The 25076-nt window shown below is 37.7% G+C and overlaps 2 protein-coding genes across 3 annotated transcripts in view; one reads left to right on the forward strand and one right to left on the reverse strand.

Moving 5' to 3' along the window:
* Nucleotides 1–2921: 2921 nt before the first annotated feature.
* LOC118810850 (polyunsaturated fatty acid lipoxygenase ALOX15B-like) overlaps nucleotides 2922–25076 on the forward strand; it is a 38951-nt gene continuing 16796 nt past the window's right edge. Inside the window, exon 1 of one of the 2 annotated variants that reach the window (XM_036574945.1) lies at nucleotides 2922–3017. In XM_036574945.1, coding sequence (XP_036430838.1) covers nucleotides 3016–3017 — 2 coding nt within the window. In that variant the 5' untranslated portion in view covers nucleotides 2922–3015. Of the gene's footprint in view, nucleotides 3018–11134; nucleotides 11247–25076 lie in introns of those variants that run through there. The other variant, XM_036574946.1, reaches the window with a different exon arrangement.
* On the reverse strand, nucleotides 7200–14756 carry LOC118810851 (caspase-6-like). The gene is made up of 5 exons (XM_036574948.1): nucleotides 14581–14756; nucleotides 14009–14085; nucleotides 13725–13900; nucleotides 8878–9029; nucleotides 7200–7422 (listed from the first exon to the last, which is right to left on the reverse strand). The coding sequence occupies exons 1-5, from the start codon at nucleotides 14754–14756 to the stop codon at nucleotides 7200–7202; spliced, it is 804 nt and encodes a 267-aa protein (XP_036430841.1).

Here is a 25076-nt window from a genome sequence, read left to right on the forward strand (position 1 = left end):
TTCTGTACGTTGTTGTTGACCTTTGCGAAGGCTATGATATTAAGATGGGTTGGAGTTGTGATGCCTGGAGATCAAGTTCAGATGCCACTACTACATAGGACTGATACAGATGATGACAAGGAAGTGGTGATAGAAGGCGAACTGATGGAGAAATATCCATTTTGAATATCTACTCTTATTATAGTCTTGACATTTTTTCTGTTATCATTTTGGTACTTAGTAGTCTCTTACTATAGAGTGGGATGATAGCAGGGGGAAATGGAAAAATATGACATAACTTGGAATAATGTGAAAATGTGATACTGTGAATTTCATATTTACTTATAAGGTGTTAATCTGTATCTGATGTTTCAATTTGCATCTGTTGTTTTTGCAAAAGATACTGGTTGGTGGTTTTCTTTTCTTTCCTTCAAGAACGATGTTGGGGGAAGATCACTGTAAGGGTGGTTGGATCTTCAGGGACCCTGATGTGCATGGACAATAAGAATGGACTGGAGGACTTTGAATAAGGACACTGTGATACAATGCCCAGAGTCAACACATCATCAACACTACACTGAGAGTCGACACTGCTGAGGAGCTGCAGTGTGATACATTTTATGTCTTCTCATATATATATTTGCATAGTATTGGATTTTGTTTTATTATATTGTAATGTGTGATATTTATAAGGTAGTAATGTTCTTAGTAAGACATAATAGTTGGACTGAGTGTTTGAGTTGTTTATTGCATGAGTAGTACTTAAATTTATAACACGTTTCTTTGTTTAATTGTTTGAAGACTGATGTTTTCTGTTATGGGGTAAGTACATTGGGACCTCAGATGTTTTTTTCTTTTTTCGGTGCTTAGGGATATTGGTGTTAGGCAGGGAAAGGTCCGATGGGTCAACCAGCCTGAAGGTGGACATTGTTTTGATTTTATTTTCTGAGGTTTCCATATGTATTTGCTTAAGTCATATCCTTACACGACTTGTCAAAATTCCTCCTTTTTAAATTGGGCTGGAGTACTTTATGTGGTTGCCTAAGGCAGAGGGACCATGAGAGAATTTTTCCTGTCTAGATTGTTTGATGGACATTTCAGGAAAGATAGCTGCCTGACAGGTTTTTCGCTCTCACACTCCAGAAAGTTGTTGTATTGCTAAGGTTATGCTGTAGGAAGCATGTGTAGGAGGAACTGTTATTTTGTTACAACTGCAAACATGTGTTACTTTTTTGTTTTCGAGACTCTGCGTCTCGAAGGGGGGAATATGTAGTATCCAAGCTCCAGGTGTAATCTGACGTTGCAGGATTGGAATGTTTAAGTGAGGGGGCCCCTTGTCCAAAGGTCCCTTTCCACTTTAGTTCCAGATGAATGAGACTATTCTAAGAAGGACCATATGTTCTGTCTCCTTTTTCCATAACAACCACCCTATATAAGCAGTAGGTCATACTGCTCGGTAGGGGACACTTCAGAATTGGCACGGATCCCCTCTCAGATACTTTATAGTGCTTGATATGATACTGTTTTACTTTGTAATAAACATCTTATACAAGCAAGACAGTGTCAGCGGAGACCTCTTCTTCATCTTCACAACATCTCTATTTAATAAACAACAGCCACGAGAGTATATTCAGTAAAAACGCGTTGGACTGCAGATTCAAATCACAGTCCACATCAACATATGTTGATGGCGGGTACTGTAATGTTACAGTACCCCCCCCTTTTTGACAGTGCTGCAATATATGTTTTTTTAATATGTTGTGCTTTTTAAAACACTACAAATTTTGGTTTCTGCGATTGAACTGAAATTGAAATGTGATCCTTTTCAGGCCCTAATTCACAGGATTGCAGTGTGAGCAATTAAGTGTTTATTTTATTTTGTCTGTTGGCCGCTATGCTTTACAGTGATAAACAGGTGGCCTTGGGGTGGAAAAGGTTGAGAACCCCTATTCTAAAGGAAACAGGTTGGACAAAGTAGTTGAATCCTGCGTCAATTCAAAACCATGAACGGCAGGTTCTCTGATACTTACGAGCTCGCCCAGGGAAAGTAAAGCCTAAAGTCGTTCTTGCTGTTGTTTAAATCAGCGAAAGCGCATATGAACCATTAAATATATCTTTTTACATGCAGTTCGAACATTAACACCTTAATGTCAATAGTGAATAGAGTTGACAGAAGACGTAACCAGAGCAGTTTTGCTCAATTTTCAGTTGCAAAAACACAAACTAGGCAAATGTTATTTGTAAATTTGATGTAAATAAGGTTATAGACTAGAATGTTATAAACTGGGGTTTATATCTGGGGTTATGACCACTAGGCCAGTTGGCCTTGTCTTGACCACTTTCAAACTGTATGTGGGAATTTGCCTTTGAATTTCCTATCTTAATCTGAGGCAATGCCTCTTCAAAATTGTAATTACATCTTCTTGTACGACTGTGAAATGAAGTTGCTTGTGTGTTATGTATGCAGCTATTGCTAGAGGACCCAGCTGTACTTAGGCCCATATCTTTACACACTGAGCTTCCTGTTTCTTTACTTGAGAGCAGGTCAGAATTGCCCATGTTACCAGCCACATTTGACGACTGGCAAATGGCATGATTCATTATTTTGGTAAGTAATGCCCAAGAAGTTTCAGGACAGACGTATCTATCATGAACATAACTGTCCTCATAAGCAGGTACTTCAGATGAACAAGTAAAGGAAGCTTATAATCCACCAATTAGCATGGGGCAAAATGAATGGTACACTTGCTGGAAAGTTCAAACTGCCACAAAGCTTAAATTAAAAAGCAAACTGTTCAAAAGGCCCAGTAGTGCAAGGAGATTTATGCTGATTAGTGAATGACTTGAATATTATTTTGTTTTGTTTCTCCTTATAATGCGATTATCCAGTTGCTTCTGCATGATTGGCTGAAGATATAGGTCACACGGCTGCGTATGTCAGACGTCATTTACGGCAGGAAGCAGACAGCGCTGCGTGTTGCCTACACAGTATAACTCCGTTTGTGGAAAAACCAGAGACTGTGCGGTAGTGATAACATGTAAGTCATATATGTTCATTTCATATTGGTATTTAGGGATTAAAGGGAAATCTTAGTTTATACTTACAGTTGTTACTGTTTTTAACGAGTAGACACGTTACTCTCTGTGTTTTTTTTTTTGCGTGCAAGTTTAGTTTCACTTTCATCTGCTAGCATTTAGCACAATCCTCTCCTGTTTATACTGTGTTTCATGTCAGTCAGGAGATATACTTATTTTGTGTATTCAGTTTTGAGTTTGCATATATTCTGAACATGTTTGGTGAGTTAAATTAGTAGTTTACACGATGTTAGTCGTGGTCAGAGCATTTCTTTGTTGATAAGGTCCAGCCAGAGTCAGTTCCAGAGATTGCCACTAGATGGCGCCTAAGCACTAGTATATTGGTCTTACTATTGCATAGACATTGTAGTTGATAATACGTGAGACTTGTCTGTTTATTGTGCATGCTCTCATCCACGAACAACATTGATATTTAAAGTCATATTTGTATTTGTGTTTAAGACCACAGATTGGTGACACAGACCTGATCTCACAGCTCTTTAATCTTGAGTCTGCTCTCTCTTCCACAACTATGTAACATCAACTTCCATGCCTGCTATTAAACCTTTGAACTCACTGAGGCCTCAAGTGGTGTTCTGGCCGACACACCAGATTGAACAAAGTTAAAACCCAACCAGTGCCAGTCTTCCTTGTTATTTTTTTTACACAAAAGCTAGCTGCCCCATACGTCACAATGCAAATGCTCCAAAATTACACTGAATAAGGTCTCATACAATAACTTACACTGAAATTTGAGAATTTAAAAAAATTTCTCCTGTAAACTTACCAATTTGAAGATTTTGTTCAAATATTGAGGAAAAATGGTATAAACAGTTTAATTAAAAAAAAAACATCAAAATAATTGAATTAAATCAAATGATGATGAAATTTAACATTTCATGCAGCATAACTACATGACTGCATTGTTTTCTAAAGAATTGTTGTAAGTTCAGAGATGCATACTCCTGATTGACTGATCAGTTAAACTGAAAGTTGAACAATTAAACCTAGGGACGCATCACACTGATACTGGTATTGGGTACTGATTCCCACTGTGTAAGCCAAGTGCAGCTGTCGCACTAATGAGCAAACACAGTGAACGAGGCTCTGTTTACACAGAGAAATGTTACTGACTTCATGAAAGTCTGACACAAAGCCGTCAACCATTTTAAATATTCCGCCATGGCAGATTCTCGCCAGGAATGCACTGTGTGATTTTAGCCCGTTCTAAACACAAATACAAACAAAATCACATCCGCTTCTGTGGAGACACACAGGTCAACTAAACCAAGGAGAAAAAAGTCGACAATTGCTATCAAAGCACCTCTATGCTGACTTTGTTTGACTGAATATAATAACGAGGTATAAATGTTAATACAGTGATTTTCTTTTGTAAAATAGGCTGTAGAAAGCCAGTAGGAAGGCTGTATTGTCCTTCTGTGTACATCACCGCCTGCTTTTAACTATAGTTCACAGTGTTAGGCGAGCTGCTCAGTTTCTCTAAGCTCAGTACTCAGTCGGCAGCATGTTGTTTTGAATGAAACAGCTTTATTTTAAACTGTTTGTAGACAGAGCTGTCTGTAAAGGCTGCGTTTCACATACAAATCTTAGGCTTGGTCTGTACGTGATGGTCTGTTCAAATGTACAGTTTAAGTCACCGAAGAACAAGATTTCTAAAATCGTGTGTATCTGACCTTAGAGGACATTCAGCTACAGCTTAACCAGCCAAACAAAATACTCCGAACAAGACGTAAAACCCGCAACACAAATTCATCGGATGCTTTAGCCTCGGATGTGATTCCTGCTGTCACTGTGCTACAGAGACTGTTGTTGAAAGAGAGAGGCAAGGAGCAAAACTATGACTTGTACCTACAGCTGTACAGAAGCGCTTTTTTGCCCACTCTTCTCCACTGCAGCATTACTCGATCCCAGGCAGGACTAATGCAGCATAGCTAGCAAATGCACTTCATTTAAAATCAGCTATATTTTAATGATTTAATTAACATTATTTTATATATTTAATTTACACTAACAACTACTTAATTCTAAGTAGGTTACTCAGTATGGTATCGGGCTTGACATTGGTGAGTAATAAAATATGTAGCCTACTCGTGTTTGTACGGTCTGAAAAAAATGGTATCAATGCATCCCTAATGAAAACAGTATGGACTTTTATACAGTGGCATTCAATGAAAGCTTAGGCTTCTGTTTGGCTCAGGTTGTATTTCTGCAATACAAATAGCCAGTACACATGGCAAACATTTGGAGAAGTGGGAGGGCACAATGTAATGCTCCTTTAAGTTTTCTTTTTTTCTTGTGATAAAAGTTACAGATAAAGTAATGAAGTATTAGAACAGTTGGATGAGACTGAGACATAAAGAAGAATTCCCCTTTCTGCTGAACAAAATATCAGTGTTTGCAAATAAAAAATCATACAGTGTATACCATATACCATGTCTGAAAATGATTTTTTCACATATTGTAGCTGAAATTATTATTAAATACTAAATTTGCTCTCAAACATTGATATTGGTCAAAAATCATCTTAGATTTGGTCAATATATCAAATACATTCTCATTTTAAGATTTGTATATCTTCAGATTATCACACTTATTTCGAGATGCCTAATTCTAGATTTATGTCTTTTCATCTGGTGAAATTGTTGTATTCCATTGGCAGAGAACTTTGGTTATTTAAAACATTTTTTGAAATAAGAAAATGTGGCAGTAAAATAATTGACTAGATAGACTTAAAACAAGTAAACAAGTCTAGAAATAAGCTAAAGCTCATAACATTCTTATAGCAATCTTAAAAAAAAACAAAATATGAAATATTTTGACTATATGTAAGATAATTTGCCAGAATAAAATTGTTTTTGCTTTAAAGTCCAAAATCCAGGTTACTATGTTTCTGTGAAAGAACTCCTTTGCAAAGAAATCTCTAGTAAAAATCTGTCTCCTCACCCCAGTTTTGTCTGTTACAGCACGCCCAGTCAAACCTGTTGAACAAGTGAGTGCTGGAATTTCTTTACCTTAGCCTCTTTGTATGTAAATGAAAAATGAAAGTTGCAGAAAAATGTTGCATCGTGTGTGAGAGAAATGAAAGGCCGAAGCCTGCAGCACAAGCATTTTCTCATGTGCCCCTAACTAACCTGTTTCAACCCCGCCTTTAAATAAGGTCAGCATACTGTGTGAAAGGTAAAGGTGATGAAACGGTACCTGGATCAGTGTCTTGGCCCTGTAACTGAGAGTGTGCATTGATATACTAAAGCTTGGAATCATATTTCACCAAAATAATTATTCAGTTTTTAGTTTGGGAAGAAAAGGATGTAAATTCTATTTATGTCAGAAAAATAAAGTTAATATATATGAAAAAATACTTTGGTCTGAAGTGATGCAATTTTGTAGTTACGCTGTATATTTATTTTCATCATTTATTCACTGTTTTTTAGTTAGATTTTTTGGTTTTCTATTGTTTTGTTAAGACTATTCCCATGCCATCAAAAAGAATTTAATTTATCCCTTTTTTAGCCATATGTCGTGTTTGATTTGAAGAATTTCTTCAGATTTGTGCATAGGAAAGACAGAATGGAGCAAAAGAAATGCTAAATTATAGTTTCAGATATGAATAAGGTAAGTGATTACTGATACACCATAATTTTCTAATTATAGGATTATTTCCTAATTTGGTATTATAACACAATATATAGGTTATTTTCTATAAGTTAAGGTCCAGGCCTTTTTTTTTGACCAAGTATGCCGAAAATCTCTTTTTCTACCTTCAGGCTTGAGCACTAAATGTACTGTGCCCGAACATCCAGTTAATAGTGGCTGTCTTGTAATGTATGCATCAAGTGTGTTTGGTTGCTTCTGACTGGTGTAACTCATCTACAGGCAGTTCACCAGCTCTATGTTGTAAGCTACAATTCGTAATGTACCTACCTCGTAATGTATGGTTTTATGTTACTAAACAGTGATTCCAAACCTTTGTAAAGTGGTTTAATGTGTAAAATATAATATCTACACTTGATGAGCACATACAGCAGTTGTAGCTGCACAGACTAAAACGAACACTATGTGTGTGGTGTGTGTTTGAGTGTGTTAGGAGTGTGTGTCTGTGTTTCTGTCTCAGTGACTGGCTAAACCTAGTTTCCTTTCTTGGGTCTGAAGTAAAGTTTCTTGGTCAGCATGGAGGCAAAGCAGGGCACCTGTTTCTTGCCAATGGCAGAGCGGTCACTGCAGTTTCCCACACTGCGTTGGGACACTTTGCGACTGACGAGCGTCAGAAGCTCAGTGAACTCCAGTGCAGAGCCGTACTGATGCAAAATCAAACACAGATCCTGGATACACAGAGGAACATTACATTTGCTACAAATTACCAGCAAACATTTCTTATGAAACACATACATTACTGTTCAAAAGATTGGAATCCATGTTTTCAAAAACAGAAAACAAATTTGGCTGCTGATAAATGTATAAAAGGATGGGACTGGAATGATGAGCAATTATTGTGATTATTCTTAATGAAAAATTACATTATTTATTTACTTTTTTATTTATTATTTATTTTTTTTTGTTTGTTTGTTTTATTCAAGGTTGTGTGTTACAGTGATTTTACCATGATTTAGGGAGTTTCATAATTTGTTGGGCCCAACAACACCCCTCACGGAAATGCTACAAAGCACAGCCTACAGTGGAATATTACTTTAATTTAATGCCACTTCAGTTCCTTGCTTTCATAACTATAGAACTATAGAGCATTTGTTTCATAGTAATTACTTGATTAAACTAGACTAGCACAATGAGTCCAATTTTTCATTCAGATGAAACTAAACTAAAGTTTGTTTTATATTATTAAAAATATTGATTCCAAACTTTTGAACATTGATTCCACCTGTTTTAACAGCACACTCATAACAATAAACGGTTGTAAATGATTTTAGGCTTGGACACACAGGTCTAGGCAAAAGCATTAGCTGGTATAAAATCTTTATTATGAGGAGCTGTTTAAACTTTTGTCACAATCACACATCTCATTTACAAATAGGGTTCTATAACCCCTTAAAATCTGAGAGTCTGTATGTGGGTCCACACTTCCTCCAATTCCTCAATCAACAGACTATATAACTATAGAACGTGCACACACATCCTGTCTACAAATTACAAGTAGAGTAAGGGCCCATAACCTGTATTTTTCTTGTATTTTGCTTTCTCACTTATCACTTAGGAAATGTATGTAGTTTTATGTCATAATTTTAAAAAACAGTCATAATTAATCTTTTCATATAACTATTTTCCAACCTCTTTGAAAATGAAACAGCTCCAGTTTTGTTACGGTGCCTGATTTATGACTGCTTCATGTAAACGGCTTCTGAACTGATTCACTCATTCCAAAAACAGTCCAGATTACACATTCCATATCATTTCAACTTGAATAGGTAAAGCTGAACTGCTGTAGGCTGAATAGGTGGATATACACAAATGTGTTTTTGCAACATCATAAAAACAGTGAATTCAAAATAGGCTGCTGAGTTTGTATATATGGACTGGGGTATGAACGGCACATGCTACATCAAACTATTATTTTAAGAAAGCAAGTAAAATTTTGTTTTCCCCTTTAAGAGTTTACAAAAGCACAAGTTAAAGCTAGGGGTTGGTTTTTTGTTTTATTAAGGGATTACTTAAGATGTTTTACGGACCCCAGCACTGATGCGTCAGTGCATTAAATTGTGCATTGCTTTGTCTCCAGCATTGGAGCAGGACCTTCATGATGTTGGGTGTGAACCTGATGTAGTGAGTAATAAACTGAATTGGGTTTTCTACTCACCCTCAGCTACAGAATAGCACATGATGAAGTCAGCACCCACAGGCAGTGTGTACACTACCCCAGCATCCACAACAACCTTATTGATCTTATTATTATCCACCACATCCATTGGAGTGACCGGGTCATCGTGTTTGTCCCCATGACACGCCTGCCATTTACAAATTTCAATTTATATACACTTCAAAATTATATGCAGTACTGTGCAAAAGTCATCTGAGAAAATGCATGTAATGCTATTTATCTGAATAGTATTTATTTGTTCATAAAACAGCCTTCCGCCCAATGACAGCTGGGATAGGCTCCAGCACCCCACCGTGACCCAGAAGGATAAGCGGTTTAGATGATGGATGGATGGATGGATGTTCATAAAACACTAACATTATAATAAACAGCCCAAATAAACAATACATTTTGATTTGATGTGTTTGAGTGTGCTATCTTAACCATTTCTAAATCTCTCCTCCAGGAAATCCAACATTTACAGTTACCACCCAGTACCCAGTTTATCTAATCAATTCTTCATTAAATGAAATCAGGTGCTGCTGATGAAATTGAACAAATCCATGCAATGACTGAAGTGCACAGAGAAGACAAGATCAAAACCTGTGGTTTTCTAACTGTATTCTTCTAATCAACGTCTTAATGGCTTTTTAAAAAACAAAAACAATCTTATGTTTATTAGGTTAAACAAGTCAGTATGCATTCTTCTGCATACACGATTTATTAATTTGTGATCACGATTTTCTAATTAGTTCTCTCATTTTCTTTTAATCATGGTCATGTTTTATTTTTAACTGAAGGCATGTTGTTTATTTTTTTGATTTGTGTGCAAACAAAATCAATGTAGTAGATACAGGTCGTGTTAGTTTTCCTGTGCAGAAGTAACTAACAGCTCCCTGAGACTGAAGGGTTTTGATGTGTTAGATTGACAAGATAATGGACAGAGATGCTCATCAGGTTTTATTTTAATTTGGAGGGGTTATGAGGACCCTATTGATCCTCTTCACAGCAAACGGCCCACAGATTCATCAGTGCAGCTGCAGTTTGGTGGAGAAATGAAGGAAGACAATAAACTAAACTGCACTTTCTAATGATTATATTAAACAGCTTAGTTTCTGGTCCTGTGTCAAGCTGTGGTGTTAGAGACCATCATGCAATTACAGGAAGAAATTATCAGCGTCAATTTGTTGCAACAAACTCAAACACACACAGAAACATTAATGTGGAATGAGGTCAAATAGCAAGACAGTTTAATAGATCTATGCTTTATATGTAGATATATTAATGTGAGGATGTTGAAACGCTGATCATTTCTTTGTGTAATTGTGTGATGGTCTCTAACACTGCAGGTTGAAGCGGGAGCAGAAACAGAGCTAAGCAGCCGCACTGCGTCTATATCTCTGTTAAATATAATCATTAGAAAGTGCAGTTTAGTGAAGATTGTGATTGTAGTTTATTGTCTTCCTTCATTTCTTCACCAAACTGCAGCTGCACTGATGAATCTGTGGGCCGTTTGCTGTGAAGAGGTGCAAAACAAAACAAAATCAAACCTAATGAGCATCTCTGTTCATTATCTCATCAATCTAACACATCAAACCCGTCAGACAGTCTCAGGGAGCTGTTAGCAGCCTGTATCTACTAAATTTATTTTGTTTGTGCATGAATCAAAAAAGGAAACAACGTGCGCTCAGTTAAAAATAAAACATGACCATGATTAAAAGAAATTTTAATTAGAAAATTGTTATCACAAATAAAAAACGTACCCATGAAGTAGAGAAAACATGCGCACAATTAAAAGAAAATGAGGGAACTAATTAAGAAATTGTGACCACGAATAAAAGAAAACGTGCATACGAACTGCAAAACGTTCAGTTAATTATTGAATTAATTATTTTTTTTACCTTCATCCCCTCTGGGGCTCCATAACAGTGGGAGCATAGTATTAAAATAAAAACTAGTTCAGCACTAAAACTAGCTCAGCCAACTAAAAACAACTGCTAGTTTGAATTGAATTTAGTCGACAACAGAAACCAAAACGACTGAGCTGAACACAGTTTACAGAAAAGACAGCAAAATAATAGTAAATGTACAAAGCTGAAGTTGACTTTTTTTCCTCCACAGCTCCTATTTAAATGATCAGTTCCACCTTAAGTGGAACGACAAGTTCCAACAAGAAGCTGGCGAACAAGAAAGTCAGCTTCAGCCTTGTGATGAATGTTGCTTTTGTTTTGCCTGCAGAAGCTGTTAAAATCTGTCAAAGTTTAAGTGCTCCACATTGATGCTGTTCTAATTGGCAATTTGGATCTTTTAGCTTTTCTCTCAATCCTGTAAATTAAAAAAAACATCTACAAGAGCCTGAACCTCAGTAAGTATCAAAAACATAATATGCTAATTCTTCCCTTATCTTTTCATCCAAAAATATTGTAATTTGATAATCTTATTCTCTTAATAATCTTAATCTATAGTAGATTCTGAGATAGTATCAATTTTGGTGCATTTACAGCTTTAGGGGACGCTGTAACTGCTAAGGACAACTTTAAACACTTGTCAACATTGAGACTCTGATGAGGTGTGCAAATGTTGGTCCAAATTGGCCTTAAGGGGGCACTTTGGCATTCATTAAAAATGCTATTACAGTGTTATAATGAAGTCTACTGATGAACAATTGGTGCCATGTGATCCAGCTCTCTGACCTAAATGTCTTTGCAATTACATTTTAGAATTGGACTCCTTGTCTGGTATTTTGACTAATTCATTCAAAGACTACAGCTTATTACATAAAAGTTCAAAAGGTCAATCTGAACAAAACTCCTAATCAGAAGACCCTATTCAATAATCATAACAAATGGAGACTTTTGACAGATTCTGACTCACTTTCTCTTAGCTCCTCTATGCCACAAAGACCCCGTATGGGTGCATTGGGCCTTATTATGGCATGCATATCAAAGGCTTAAACTTTGAAAACCAAAGCACTTTGCAAATACAACTATTTCAGAAATTTTACCATTAGTCATGTATTTTTGACATCTATGGTAACAATCTGTAGCATTTTCTACAAAGCTATAAATCAGTACATATTAAATTAAGCATGTACCTTGTTTAAAAACCACTGCTCATATAAAGGCCTTTTGATAAACTTTGACTGCCTTGCATTTTTCATCCTCTCTTTGTAAATAAAGCCTGAAGTGCATTAGACCTTGTTAGACCTAATTGGCCCAAAATGCATAAGGCCTCATTTTGCTGATGTGCGCTGGCTGCTGCTTGGAGCTATATTTAGGGGTCCAAGCATTGCTTTTGCAAGGATTTTTCTTCTTCTTTTTCTTCCCTGAAACTAATAGGGGAGATACCATAGACACCAAAAGTCATCCAAACACCAAAATTGAAATGGTAGGTGAAGTATCCATCCCACTACTCAGGCAAGTGAAATGGCCCCAGTTGGCCAGATGGTGTTGCTATATAGTAACATTTCAATTTGGCCCATATCTCCTGAACCGTGAGGCCTACAGTCAAAATCTGGCTTCTTCGTAATCTTTGTTTAATTCCACATAAATGCCTCCATGGAAACTATTGAGTTCCACCCTGAAAATGTTTTGATATTGGCAAAATATGTGAAATCAACATTTTTCTACTAGTCTGAGATTTTTCATGATATACACACAATGTTGTTCTCAGAATGTTAAGGGGAATCTGGAGGTCAAAAATTATAAAAAAAAAATGAATATTTGTAACACAAAAGGAGAAGTAATAAATGTTTTTACAGTCTGTTTTGTTTATGTTTACCAGGGGTGCCAATATTTGTGGAAGGCTCTGTATAATTCAATATGCATTATATACAATTCAAAAGTGTTTTCATTTTCAGAATAAAGCAGGGCCTAAATAAAGTGATAGTTTGGTAAATCTCTAATTATACATTATTTATAGTCAATAGCATGCCGTTTGGTATAGGCATGCTGTCTGCACAATGCTTACTGATGAGGAATAAGCCTCCATAACCTGTCGGTGTAACGAATATCACAGAAGGTGGATGCTCGCGGATAAAGGAGTACAACCAGGCTTTAATGTTGAAATCGGAATCCAAACTTGTAGTCAAAAGGCAGGCAAAAATGTCAAGGCACAAAAACAGAGAACCAATGCAAACAATCCAGAGGGGTAAACCAGAAAGTCGGGGAAACGAGAGTACAAGTCATACACGAAAAACAACACAATAGAAATAACGCTCAGTAGTTCACGAATGAAGCAATACCTTGCAACTAACTATTGCTAAAGCCCGGGCTTATAAGCTACTCTGAAGTAGTCATGTGACAAAACATACAGGTGTTACACATTAAAACTCAGGCGACCGTAAACACTGATAGGAGCGAGTGTGGAGATCAGCGGTCAGCTGATCTCGCACTTCACTCTGGGAGATGTAGTTTGTGTGTGAAATGGAGTCTGTAGGCAGTGAGGAGGTCATGTGATCTCCCAGAGGATTCTGGGAGATCGAGTCCATAGCCTTGTTGGTGACATTCGTGACAGTCAGCTACATTAGCCTTGAAGCTCCAGCGCAAAACTAAAGGAGTAAAGTTCACACATTGAAAATGTCTGCGCTGATCAACTACATTTAGGGTAAAATGGGAACATATTGTCAACTTGATTTGCTAATCTATCACTTTGAACAGTTTTATGCAAAATTTTACTCATATTATTTAGAACAGACAATGAAAATATATTGTATATTTTATCTGGGAAAATTGTCTAAATTCAACAGTGTAACTAACTACATTTCAGTTAATTTGTACTTTTTCCCCAAGAATGATACTGTCAAATGATAAGATGGTTTTTTCCAGAGTTGAAGATGAGTCACCTGTAAGATGAATATTTTGGGTTTTCCTATGAGGCTTGGACACTTGTCTCCTCTGAAAAGTGCTGTGATATCCTGGATGTGAATCTCTGCATCATAGGCATAGACATGGCCATTTTCACCGTGGCTCAAGAAAATGCAGACAAAGCAGTCTGCATCCATGTGATTACGACCTGCAGCTGTGTTCAAAGGTTGAAAGCAAAACTAAATTAAACAAAGCTCCAATAAAAATGCTGTGGCTTTCTAGGTATCAGTTTGCATTAAAAGATTGTGTAACATCTGCTTACCTTCAGTGATTATTTTGAAAATTTCATCTTTATTGTAATCATCGTAAACTTTCACATCAAACCCCAAGCCTATAAACCTGAAAAAATCATGGTTTGCTATTTAAAGCTACTGTATTTCATATGCAAGTTATGAACACCAAATGCATACTTTAGACATATCTGCATTGAGATGTTAGTTTAGGATGCTAAGGTGCTGCACTGAAAAATTTGTGTATTGACTTCATATGATTTAAAGTGTAAATTGGTTTCACATGAATGAAATATCAACATCTACATAATGGCCGTCTTGCAGTTACCTCTTTTGGCAAGAATTGTGTCGAACTAACACATTTAATTCACGTGAAACCGACAGAAATGTGAAAAATGAAAAGTCATGTCAATTCTAAGCACAATTCTTTTCGGGTCAACTGGTTAATAATGTTAAGTCCAGTATGAATAATGAATGAATAATATTAAACTAATGCACAGTAATTTTATCATTTCATTATTGAAACATTATACATTATCTACAATAGGTAACTATATAAGGCTGAGAAGTATTATGAAGTGTGCTTTGTGATCTTTATATGCACCTCTTTTTAAGATGTTCTTTGTCTGCGGCCGTCCCAGAACGACTGTTCAACATTAGCTGCCAGTAGAAGCGCTCCTGATTGAATATGAGTGCTAGGCCTCGGTTCTTGTGGTCCATGTTGTTTTCCTCAGCAGGATTGAGGCTGAAAGCACTGGAAAAAAAATTAAGCATAGTCATTTTAGTCCACTTGACCCCTTAAAGGGGGAAGAGTCACTTCAAATCAATACAAGGTTATTTTGACATTTCACCAATACCACAACAGTTGACAGTCTTAATGAAAGTTGAAAAGGCTAACATTTAGTTCAGTTAAGGATATATTAAGTTGATAAGGATATGTTCACCTTGTAGTGTTACTCATGTACTGCATAATAAGCTGTTTCATAAAGTGGGAAAAGCCCATGAGGTGTAATAGTGCATTTTAAACATTCATTATATCGTAAAATACTTTTATTGTATAAAACAGAGGTTACAAAACCTCCTTGAGACACAACTCCCATGAATTATGGATTTATTTCATCTAAACTTGATGCCTGCAACACATTCCAAAAAAGTTTGGACAGGAGCGTGCTTACCACTGTGTTACATCACTTTTCCTTTTCAAAAACACTTAACAATCATTTGGGGACTGAAAGCACAATCTGGTCTAGTTTTGAAAGCAGAATGTTTTGCCATTTTTCTGTTAAACAAGTCTTCAGCTGTGCAGCTACACAGGGCCATTCTTGTCATATTTTGAGCTTAATAAGACACGTTTTCAATAGGAGACAGGTCAGGACTGCAGGCAGGCCAGTCTAGAACCCACACTCTCTGATTACACAGCCATGCTTCCCTAACCAATGCAGAATGTGGCTTGGTGCTGTCATTTTAAAATACGCATGAACACCTAAAACATAGTAAATGTTGCTTCAAAATGTGTTCAGCATTAATGGTGCATTTACAGTTGTGCAAGTTACCTACTAATAACCCCCATACCATGACAGAACCTGGGATTTGAGCTTTAAGCTAATAAAATTTTTCTTCTTTGGCTCAGAGAACATGTTGTGTATTATTTCCAAAAACAATCTAAAAGGTTGACTAGTCAGACCACAGTACATGTTTCCACTGTGCATCAGTTTAATTCAGATAAGCTCAGGTCCAGAGAAGTCAGAGGCCTTTCTAGATGCTGTTTACATATTAGTGCCACTGTGCATAGTACAGTATTAACTTGCATTTGTGAATGCAGCGACAAACTGTGTTTCTTGACAATGGCTTTTCAAAGTACCACGCAGTACAACGCTGAGTCAACACAGCTGTATCCATCACAGAAACAGCAAAGCAGTGCCATCTGAGGGGTCAAAATTCATAGACAGTTGTGTTTTTTGGCCTTGTCACAGAGATTTCTCCAGGTTCCCTAAATGTTTTAATAATATTATGCACTGTAGAGGGTGAAATACACTATATTGCCAAAAGCATTCACTCACCCATCCAAATTACTGAATTCAGGTGTTCCAATCACTTCCTTGGCTACAGGTGTATAAAACGAAGCACCTAGGCATGCAGACTGCTGCTACAAACATTTGTGAAAGAATGGGTCGCTCTCAGGAGCTCAGTGAATTCCAGCGTGGTACCATGATAGCTGTGCAACAAGTCCAGTTGTGAAATTTCCTTGCTACTAAATATTCCACAGTCAACTGTCAGTGGTATTATAACAAAGTGGAAGCGATTGGGAATGACAGCAACTCAGCCACGAAGTGGTAGGCCACGTAAAATGACAGAGCGGGGTCAGCGAATGCTGAGGTGCATAGTGCGCAGAGGTCGCCAACTTTCTGCGGCGTCAATCGCTACAGACCTCCAAACTTCATGTGGCCTTCAGATTAGCTCAAGAAGAGTGCGTAGAGAGCTTCATGGAATGGGTTTCCATGGCCGAGCAGCTGCATCCAAGCCTTACATCACCAAGCGCAATGCAAAGCATCGAATGCAGTGGTGTAAAGCGCCGCCACTGGACTCTAGAGCAGTGGAGACATGTTCTCTGGGATGACAATTCATGCTTCTCCATCTGGCAATCCGATGGACGAGTCTGGGTTTGGCTCTTGCCAGGAGAACAGTACTTGTCTGACTGCATTGTGCCAAGTGTAAAGTTTGGTGGAGGGGAGTTATGGTGTGGGGTTGTTTTTCAGGAGTTGGGCTTGGCCCCTTAGTGCCAGTGAACGGAACTCTTAATGCTTCAGCAGACCAAGAGATTTTGGACAATTTCATGCTCCCAACTTTGTGGGAACAGTTCGGGGATGGCCCCTTCCTGTTCCAACATGACTGCGCACCAATGCACAAAGCAAGGTCCATAAAGACATGGATGAGTGATAGAACAACCCGATAGAACACCTTTGGGATGAATTAGAGCGGAGACTGTGAGCCAGGCCTTCTCGTCCAACATCAGTGTCTGACCTCACAAATGCTCTTCTGGAGCAATGGTCAAAAATTCCCATAAACACACCCCTAAACCTTGTGGAAAGCCTTCCCAGAAGAGTTGAAGCTGTTATAGCTGCAAAGGGTGGGCTGACATCATATTAAACCCTATGGATTAAGAATGGGATGTCACTCAATTTCATATGCATGTGAAGGCAGACGAGCGAATACTTTTGGCAATATAGTGTATGTGTCAGGGAATTTGGGCAATCAATGACTACAAAGTGACATCACATGTCTGTGATGGTGATGCCTCTCAGAGTGTTCAGAACGATTCCTGCACATAGTTGCAAGCACGAAACAACCACCCGGTGAAGAAGACCACAGTAGATGTTAAGACAACCCTTTCCAGAGTTGAGCCACAGAAAGCATCCTGTTTTGACAACATACCTGGCCAGGTGCTCAGACATCTTCTATATTTCCATGAGCCAGGCAGTTGTCCTGGAGTGCTTCAAAACGAGGACCATAATTAGCATTACTGTCTGGCCTGGAAACTGCTCTGTCTCGGACAGGAAAGCACAGCAGCAATAATACTAATTTGTGTGCATGACAGTCCAGTACAAAAGTGGATGTACTTACTTTACATGCACATTGATATAAACAAGTGCTGCAACTATTTCATGTTCCATTTAAAGACACATAACACTGTGCTTTTGTTGTCATACACTGCAATAATACAGCGTTTATTTTAGGGAATTAATTACACTAAACAATCACTCTACTATGTTAACAACACTGAGTATTTTGTTTTATTTCACATTTTATTTTTTCCAGTTGTTTTCATTTTAATACTATTAAGTTTGGTCAGCAGGGGACGAGTGCACTCACTGCTGGACATCAAACTCCACCCATGAGCACGGCCATTAGCTTTCATGCCAAACACTGCCGTTTTATTGGCTGGCTACTGAAACATCTGCATGAATTAGTGTGTGCTGCATGTAAATGATATGTAAATGAGGTGATGGTAGGCTGGTTTCATGCACTGAAGCTGATTTATCATTTATGCTCAGATCTCCACTTGTTTCCACATCGTACAAAATTGTTATGAATCAGACGCAGAGCAGTTCAAACCTTATAAAAGGCAAAAAAGGTGTTCTTTTTTACGTAACTTTGATGATTAATGGGCCCTTTTCACAAGATTCGTGATTACTTCCGGTTTAAGCATTAGCAGGGTAAAACTCACTTTCCATAAAGCTACTGCAGACGCGATGTCAAAATGTTTAGTAGTGAACTGTAACGCTCAAACACTGAGCTACAACAGCTGTATTTGAGTTTTCCTGCACGGTTCTGACAAACAGCGAGAATAAGTGCATGGAAGCTCTGATTTAACTGTAAACAGAGCTGAGATGCTGTATGTTGTTTTTACTGCAGTTCTGCTGCAGCTGCTTCACGTCAAGCCGTCTCTGTGTCTTTGTACAACACGCCAGCGATTTCGGTAATCTTCAGTTTTCAACAGAAAGAAGAACTTTTATATGTAGCATGAATGTTATAGACTCTGTTTATATTAAGCTAGCTATACTGGCTAGAAGCTACTGCTAACCAAACTAGCCCGGCTAACATGAAGCAGCTTTTTCAGATGTTTTTTTTTTCCGCTAGGAGTCGCGTTTTTGACTGAGCAGTGAAAGGTGGATGTTTTCTAAAGTGCTGCTTCAAAGATTGCCATGAAACAATAAGAATAATGCTGTTTGGCAGATCGCTAACATAGCCAGCGTTAGAGCTAACTTAGCTTTAAAGTTTGATGCTCATACGAAGCTGGTATTTCTCAAACTGCTAATGGTAGGCTAGCTAATTAGCGACTGTAGCCTGCTAGCCTGCCGTAAGCTAATACAGTTTAAACGATGTCTATCAAATAGACTTTACATATAAAAGTTTTTGTTTGTGTTTATGTCAGAAGTCGCTGCATCCTGTAGCTAAATGTGTCACAGAACCTGCTCCACGTTAGCCGGCTGGTGGCAGCAGCTAATGAAAGCTAACTAGCTTCCTTATTTTGGGAATACAGCTACAGTTAGAAATGGCTTCTAGCGTTGCTAGCTAGCTACAGCCAAACAACGTATACCAAATTCATACTACACAGAAGAACTTTAATTTCTTTTGAAAACAAAAATATTACAGAAATCGCTGGCATGTTGTACAACTACAGAGACACTGCTTGATGTAAGCAGCTGCAGCAGCAGTAAGCAGGGCTACACCACACACAGCATTTTAGCTGTGTTTACAGTTAAATCAGTGCTTCCATTAACTTCCTTTTGTCATGATAGTGCACAAAAACTAACATATGTCTGTTGTAGCTCAGTATTTGAGCATTATAGTTCACTGCTAATGCTTAATCCGGACGTAATCGCGACTCTTTGTGAAAAGGGCCCATGGCCATTAGATCTTTACATTTTGACCATTAATTATTTCTTAAATTCCACTTAATCAACCATTCATTGCTTCTTAAATTCCTCTTACTTAATCATTAATTACTGCTTTTGTGTTCTCACTTTACTTGGAGGGACACAAAAGCAGTAATTAATGGTTAAGTAAGCATAAATGATAAATCAGCTTCAGTGCATGAAACCAGCCTACCATCACCTCATTTACATATCATTTACATGCAGCACACACTAATTCATGCAGATGTTTCAGTAGCCAGCCAATAAAACGGCAGTGTTTGGCATGAAAGCTAATGGCCGTGCTCATGGGTGGAGTTTGATGTCCAGCAGTGAGTGCACTCGTCCCCTGCTGACCAAACTTAATAGTATTAAAATGAAAACAACTGGAAAAAATAAAATGTGAAATAAAACAAAATACTCAGTGTTGTTAACATAGTAGAGTGATTGTTTAGTGTAATTAATTCCCTAAAATAAACGCTGTATTATTGCAGTGTATGACAACAAAAGCACAGTGTTATGTGTCTTTAAATGGAACATGAAATAGTTGCAGCACTTGTTTATATCAATGTGCATGTAAAGTAAGTACATCCACTTTTGTACTGGACTGTCATGCACACAAATTAGTATTATTGAAATTTTCTATTGTTCTTATTTTTGCAATTACAGATTATGTTGATAATAGTTTGGGTTAATTAGCCACATATCCAGCATTTACGCCCAAGTTTACATGCACTCCTACCAGATATGAGTACAGATATGCCAAGATGAACGTGATGAATAACAAAACCGTCCATGAATTTGTGTGCACTCATCTTACGGATGTGACCATAAGCATCTTTAATGAACCAAAGTGAGAAAAGTGAAGCAACTGAATATATGGAGGTGATGGAAAGTTAATTAACAGATAATTAGCGGGATTAACACACAAGTGCTAGTAAGTTATCACGTTACTTCTTTATATGAAGAAAAATACTTATTAGTTAATTAACAATGTAATAAGCAGCAATTAGCACACAGATAATGAGTAAGTAAGCCACAAACTAACTTATCAACTAACAGTGTACTTAATTACTAATTGATAAGTGCTTAATCAATTACTAAGTAATAGCTAATGCTTAATGAAGAGTTAACTAATAACTAAATAATGGGAAACTAATAATTGATTATTAAATATTTAATGATTGACTAGCGACCCTTAATGTAAAGTGTTACCCTCTTTAATACCCATATAAATATCTGGAAAGCACAATCCAATAGTCCTTTCAGTACTTTATTTAGAAAGAAACAGCCAATCAGAAGGAAAATCATTTAAAGGGCCTGTCACCATCCCTGCCTTTGAACAAGACATGACCAGTTAAGCTTGAATTAAATTATGACTGACTGAATGCTGTTTGAACACCTAGAAACAGCTGCCTCAAAATAATATCCTGAGTAAAAGTTTACATTCTGAATGAAAATAGAGTCTAGTCTGTGTAGACAAGCTTGGAGATTAAGTTTATGGCTCTTCCTGCATGTCCGCTGCTCTTATTTTATTCAAAGTCACCCAGTCAGTTGGTGAAGGTAGTACATGTGCATGCTGATTACATCCAAGTACAGGCACACATAATCTATATAGAGGAAATTTGTTATAAATGTGCTTGGCGTAATTGGTTTTGTTCTTTTTGAGACATATGCGTAATGCAAGTGATATGATTCCTAAGTCAGTAACTGTATTATATGTGTTACATGACTTTATTACAGAAAAAACGCTTTATTTTGTACCATGTTACCCCCAACACTGACTCTAAAACACCTGATCCAGGTACTGACAGCCTTCAGGGGCCGTCTGAATTTTAGATCCAGGTGTGTTGAATTTGAACTCTCCAGGGTGGTAGATCTCCAGGACCAGGACTGGGCATCTCTGTTTTAATTAATAATTTCATGGTTCACACTGTTTGCTTATCACTGCATTCTCTCCTCTAGTCTCTTGTTTTTCAGATGTTGCCTTTATTTAGTTCTCTGTATCATTTCTGCTCTCTCAAGTCCTGGAGAAGGAAAAATGAGTCTCTCTCCAACTGTCTGACTTTCTACACCCGCCCCCCCCCTCTCTATTATCCATCTATGCTGAACTGGAAGCTGATGGTTGAGATTTGTCCCAGGCCAGTTGATTATAATGTGTGAAACCTATTATTTTTAACCCTAGCTTAAAATTTATTTAGCTCTGTCTGTGACCTTAAGTCATCAGTCATTTACCTTTATGGACTTACCATTCCACATTCATTCTTGTCCCAATTTATTGTGTACCCGTTGGTTAGTATATAATGTGAATACATTCAAAACTTTTAATAAAAAAAAACAGTGCTCTCGCGAATCGCACTAACAGAGCCATCGCACCAGGGATCGTTTTAATCAAACCATACCTACCAAGTCTGAACGCACAGTCATGCCTGATGTCCAGTCATGGCTTATGAGGTTTATTACAGCTCAACTTGTGGAAAAGTCCATACTTGGGCATAGATGTACTTTTGAAAGACCTGAAATGTTTTTAACACTTGTATTTAACTGATGTTCATTCACAAATAGCCCCTTTATGATGGTCAACTAGTGGTAGAGATGCCAGAGTCTTTGACTGATTATCATTTACATTTAAAATGTGTAACACAAATCACAACAACATCTAAACATGTTTATCAATGGACTAATTGGAAATATGTACACATATTCAAAATCTGATGTTTTTGGTATTATTTTTGTTTATATAAAAAGCATAGTGGTATAGCACTGATGGGTAGGATTGCAAAAATCACCATAACGGTGATGTGCTGACCACCATGGTCCATGTATCTTTTGGTGTTTCTATTTTTATGTCAGAAACAGAAATTTAAAAAATGAAAGTTATGGTTGATGGTTATTTGATGTTTGTTTTTAAATCTAAAGAAACAGAGAAATGAGTATTTTTTTGTTTTCGTCAGAAATAACAGATACAAAATGTAAAAGTGAATTTTATTTCTTTCCTTTCTTTGAAAAATGTAACAAAAATCACATTCACTCTACAAAATGATACATTACATACAGGCAATTGTTTTGATTGGTAAGTGTAAGTGGGACTAAAGCGCTAGTTGCACACCATTGATCAAGCTGAGTGATTGTGTTTCGGAAAAACCGAGTTGAAATAATGCTGCGTTCAAGTGGTGTTGGAAACTGCGAAATACCAATTCTCCCATTTGTAAATTGTGCTCCTAGTAAATGCGGGATTCTAGATGACACATGAGTTTATGAGCTGTGACTTATAACACAACCTTTCTTCTTTTTTACACAAGTTTTTACACTGGTTTTGACTCCTAGAGGGTCTGGCCTACTGCGGCTGCTGAAAAAATGCTAGAGGGAACACTACGTATTTACTAGTTAAGCATTGCTTATATACAATCTTCTGATGTGCACCTGAATGCAGTCTGAGTCCACTACCATTAAACATGCTGGAGCTATGTTTATTTTTCAGGCAAGTTAGCATTGCTTGGCAACAGCAACAGAATAATTTGTTTAAGGAATAAAAATTGATAATGAAACATCTGTGCTACAACCCAAATTCCAAAAAATTTGGAAAGCTTTGTAAAATGTAAATAAAAACAGAATGTGATGATTTGCAAATCTTATAGACCCATATTTTATATTTTTTATATTTTATATTTTATAATAGAACATAGAACACATATCAGATGTTGAAAGTGAGACATTTTACCATTTCATGAAAAATAGTAACTCATTTAGAACTTGATGGCAGCAACGCATCTTTAAAAAGTTGGGACAGGGCCGTGTCTACCATTGTGTAGCATCCCCTCTTCTTTTAACAACAGTCTGTAAACGTCTGGGAAATGAGGAGACCAATTGCTGGAGTCTTGGGAGAGGAATATTGTCCTATTCTTGTCTGATGTAGGATTCTAGTTGTTCAACAGTCCTGGGTCTTCTTTGCCAGATTTTTCGTTTCATTATGCACCAAATGTTTTCCTATTGGTGAAAGGTCTGGACTGCAGGTGGGCCAGGTCAGCACCCGGACTCTTTGTCTGCAAAGCCATGCTGTTGTGATGGATGCAGTATGTGATTTAGCACTGGCAATAGAATGAGTCATGCTGATGAACTCAGTGACTCTAAACATGGCTCTGTCATAGGATGCCACCTTTGCCACAAGTCATTTTGTGAAGTTTCTGCCCTGATAGATCTGCCCTTGTCAACTGTAAGTGCTATTATTGTGAAATGGAAGCACCTAGGATCAACAACAGCTTAAGCCACAAAGCGTCAGGCCATGCAACCTCACAGAGTGGGGCCTCCAAGTGCTGAGGCACACAGTGCCTATCCTCTGCTTTATCACTCACTAAAGAGTTCCAAATTGCCTCTGGAAGCAACATTAGCAAAAGAATTGATCATTAGGAACTTCATGAAATGGGTTTCCATGGCTGAGCAACTACAAACAAGCCTTAGATCAAATGCACAATGCCAAGCACCTGGGGGAGTGGTGTAAAGCACGCCACCACTGGACTCTGGAGCAGTGGAAACATATTCTATGGATGAATCACTTTTCTCTATCTGACAGTCTGATGGATGAGTCTAGGTTTGGCGAATGCCAGGAGAACATTATCTGACTGCATTACGCCAACTGTACAGTTTGGTGGAGGAGGGATGGGGTTGGCATAGGCCCCTTAGTTCCAGTGAAAGGAAAGCTTCAGCAAACCAAAACATTTTGGACAATTGTTTGCTTCCAACTTTATGGGAACAGTTTGGGGAAGGACCTTTTCTGTTCCAGCATGACTGAGCCCCAGTGCACAAAGCAACGTCCATAAAGGCATGGTTGGGTGAGTTTGGTGTGGAAGAACTTGACTGACATCAACCCTACCGAACACCTTTGGGATGAACTAGGACAGATATTGTGAGCCAGGCCCTTTCGTCCAACATCAGTGTCTGACCTCACAAATGCTCTTCTGAAAGAATGGGTGAAAATTCCAACAGACACACTCCAAATCTTGTAGAAAACTTCCCAGAAGAGTGGAAACTGTTATAGCTCCAAAGGGGGGACCAACTCCATATTAAGGCCTATGGATTTACATTGGAATATCATAAAAGCTTCTGGAGGTGTAATGTGTAGATGTCCCAGTACTTTTGTCCATGTAGTAGTATCATTAGGAGGGTCAGTGGCATGCAGGTGAGGTTTGCACAGTGTTGTACAGCAGTTATATCAGTAACAGGAAGTGCTGATTTGTTTGCTATCTCTACACTTGCACATTTGCACAATTCTGGGGCGACTACTGGCATTGTTTAACACATGTTTTGCAACCAGTAATGATTCTGCAGCATTGTAAAAACACTGGCTCCTCATGACTTCTGAGAAGATAATGGTGTAGAAAACCACTAAAGAGGAAGTTTCTTCAGTCAGTTTTAGCTGTGTCGTAAAAAGCATGATTTGTGTCTAATAGCATATTTGACACTTAAGCCATTTTAATGTTAAACCATTGAATTTAATATCAAAATTCTTTTACAAATTCTTGAGTTAAATAAAGTCATAAAGTCTTTGACGGTTTGTAGCTGAGGGGCAGTGAGGATGACCCTTTGGGCAACTGCTAGGTTGGGGAGCTCTCTGACTGCTGTTGTGACAGCTGGCTTTGGGATGCCATTAGCAACTCCTCTGTGGTGCTCTATGGTGACATCTCCAAGG

The sequence above is a fragment of the Colossoma macropomum genome, unplaced genomic scaffold (genome assembly GCF_904425465.1).
Source record: "Colossoma macropomum unplaced genomic scaffold, Colossoma_macropomum, whole genome shotgun sequence".
Classification (NCBI taxonomy): Eukaryota; Metazoa; Chordata; class Actinopteri; order Characiformes; family Serrasalmidae; genus Colossoma; species Colossoma macropomum.

Excerpts from the sequence above, each read along its gene's own strand:
- LOC118810851 (XM_036574948.1), bottom strand. The coding sequence starts at position 14,756 with ATGACTATGCTTAATTTTTTTTCCAGTGCTTTCAGCCTCAATCCTGCT. Across the intron at positions 13,901-14,008 it reads TTTCAAAATAATCACTGAAG|CTGCAGGTCGTAATCACATG; the intron begins GTAAGCAGATGT and ends CTTTGAACACAG. Across the intron at positions 7,423-8,877 it reads TATTCTGTAGCTGAGGGTGA|CAAATGTAATGTTCCTCTGT; the intron begins GTAGAAAACCCA and ends GGTAATTTGTAG.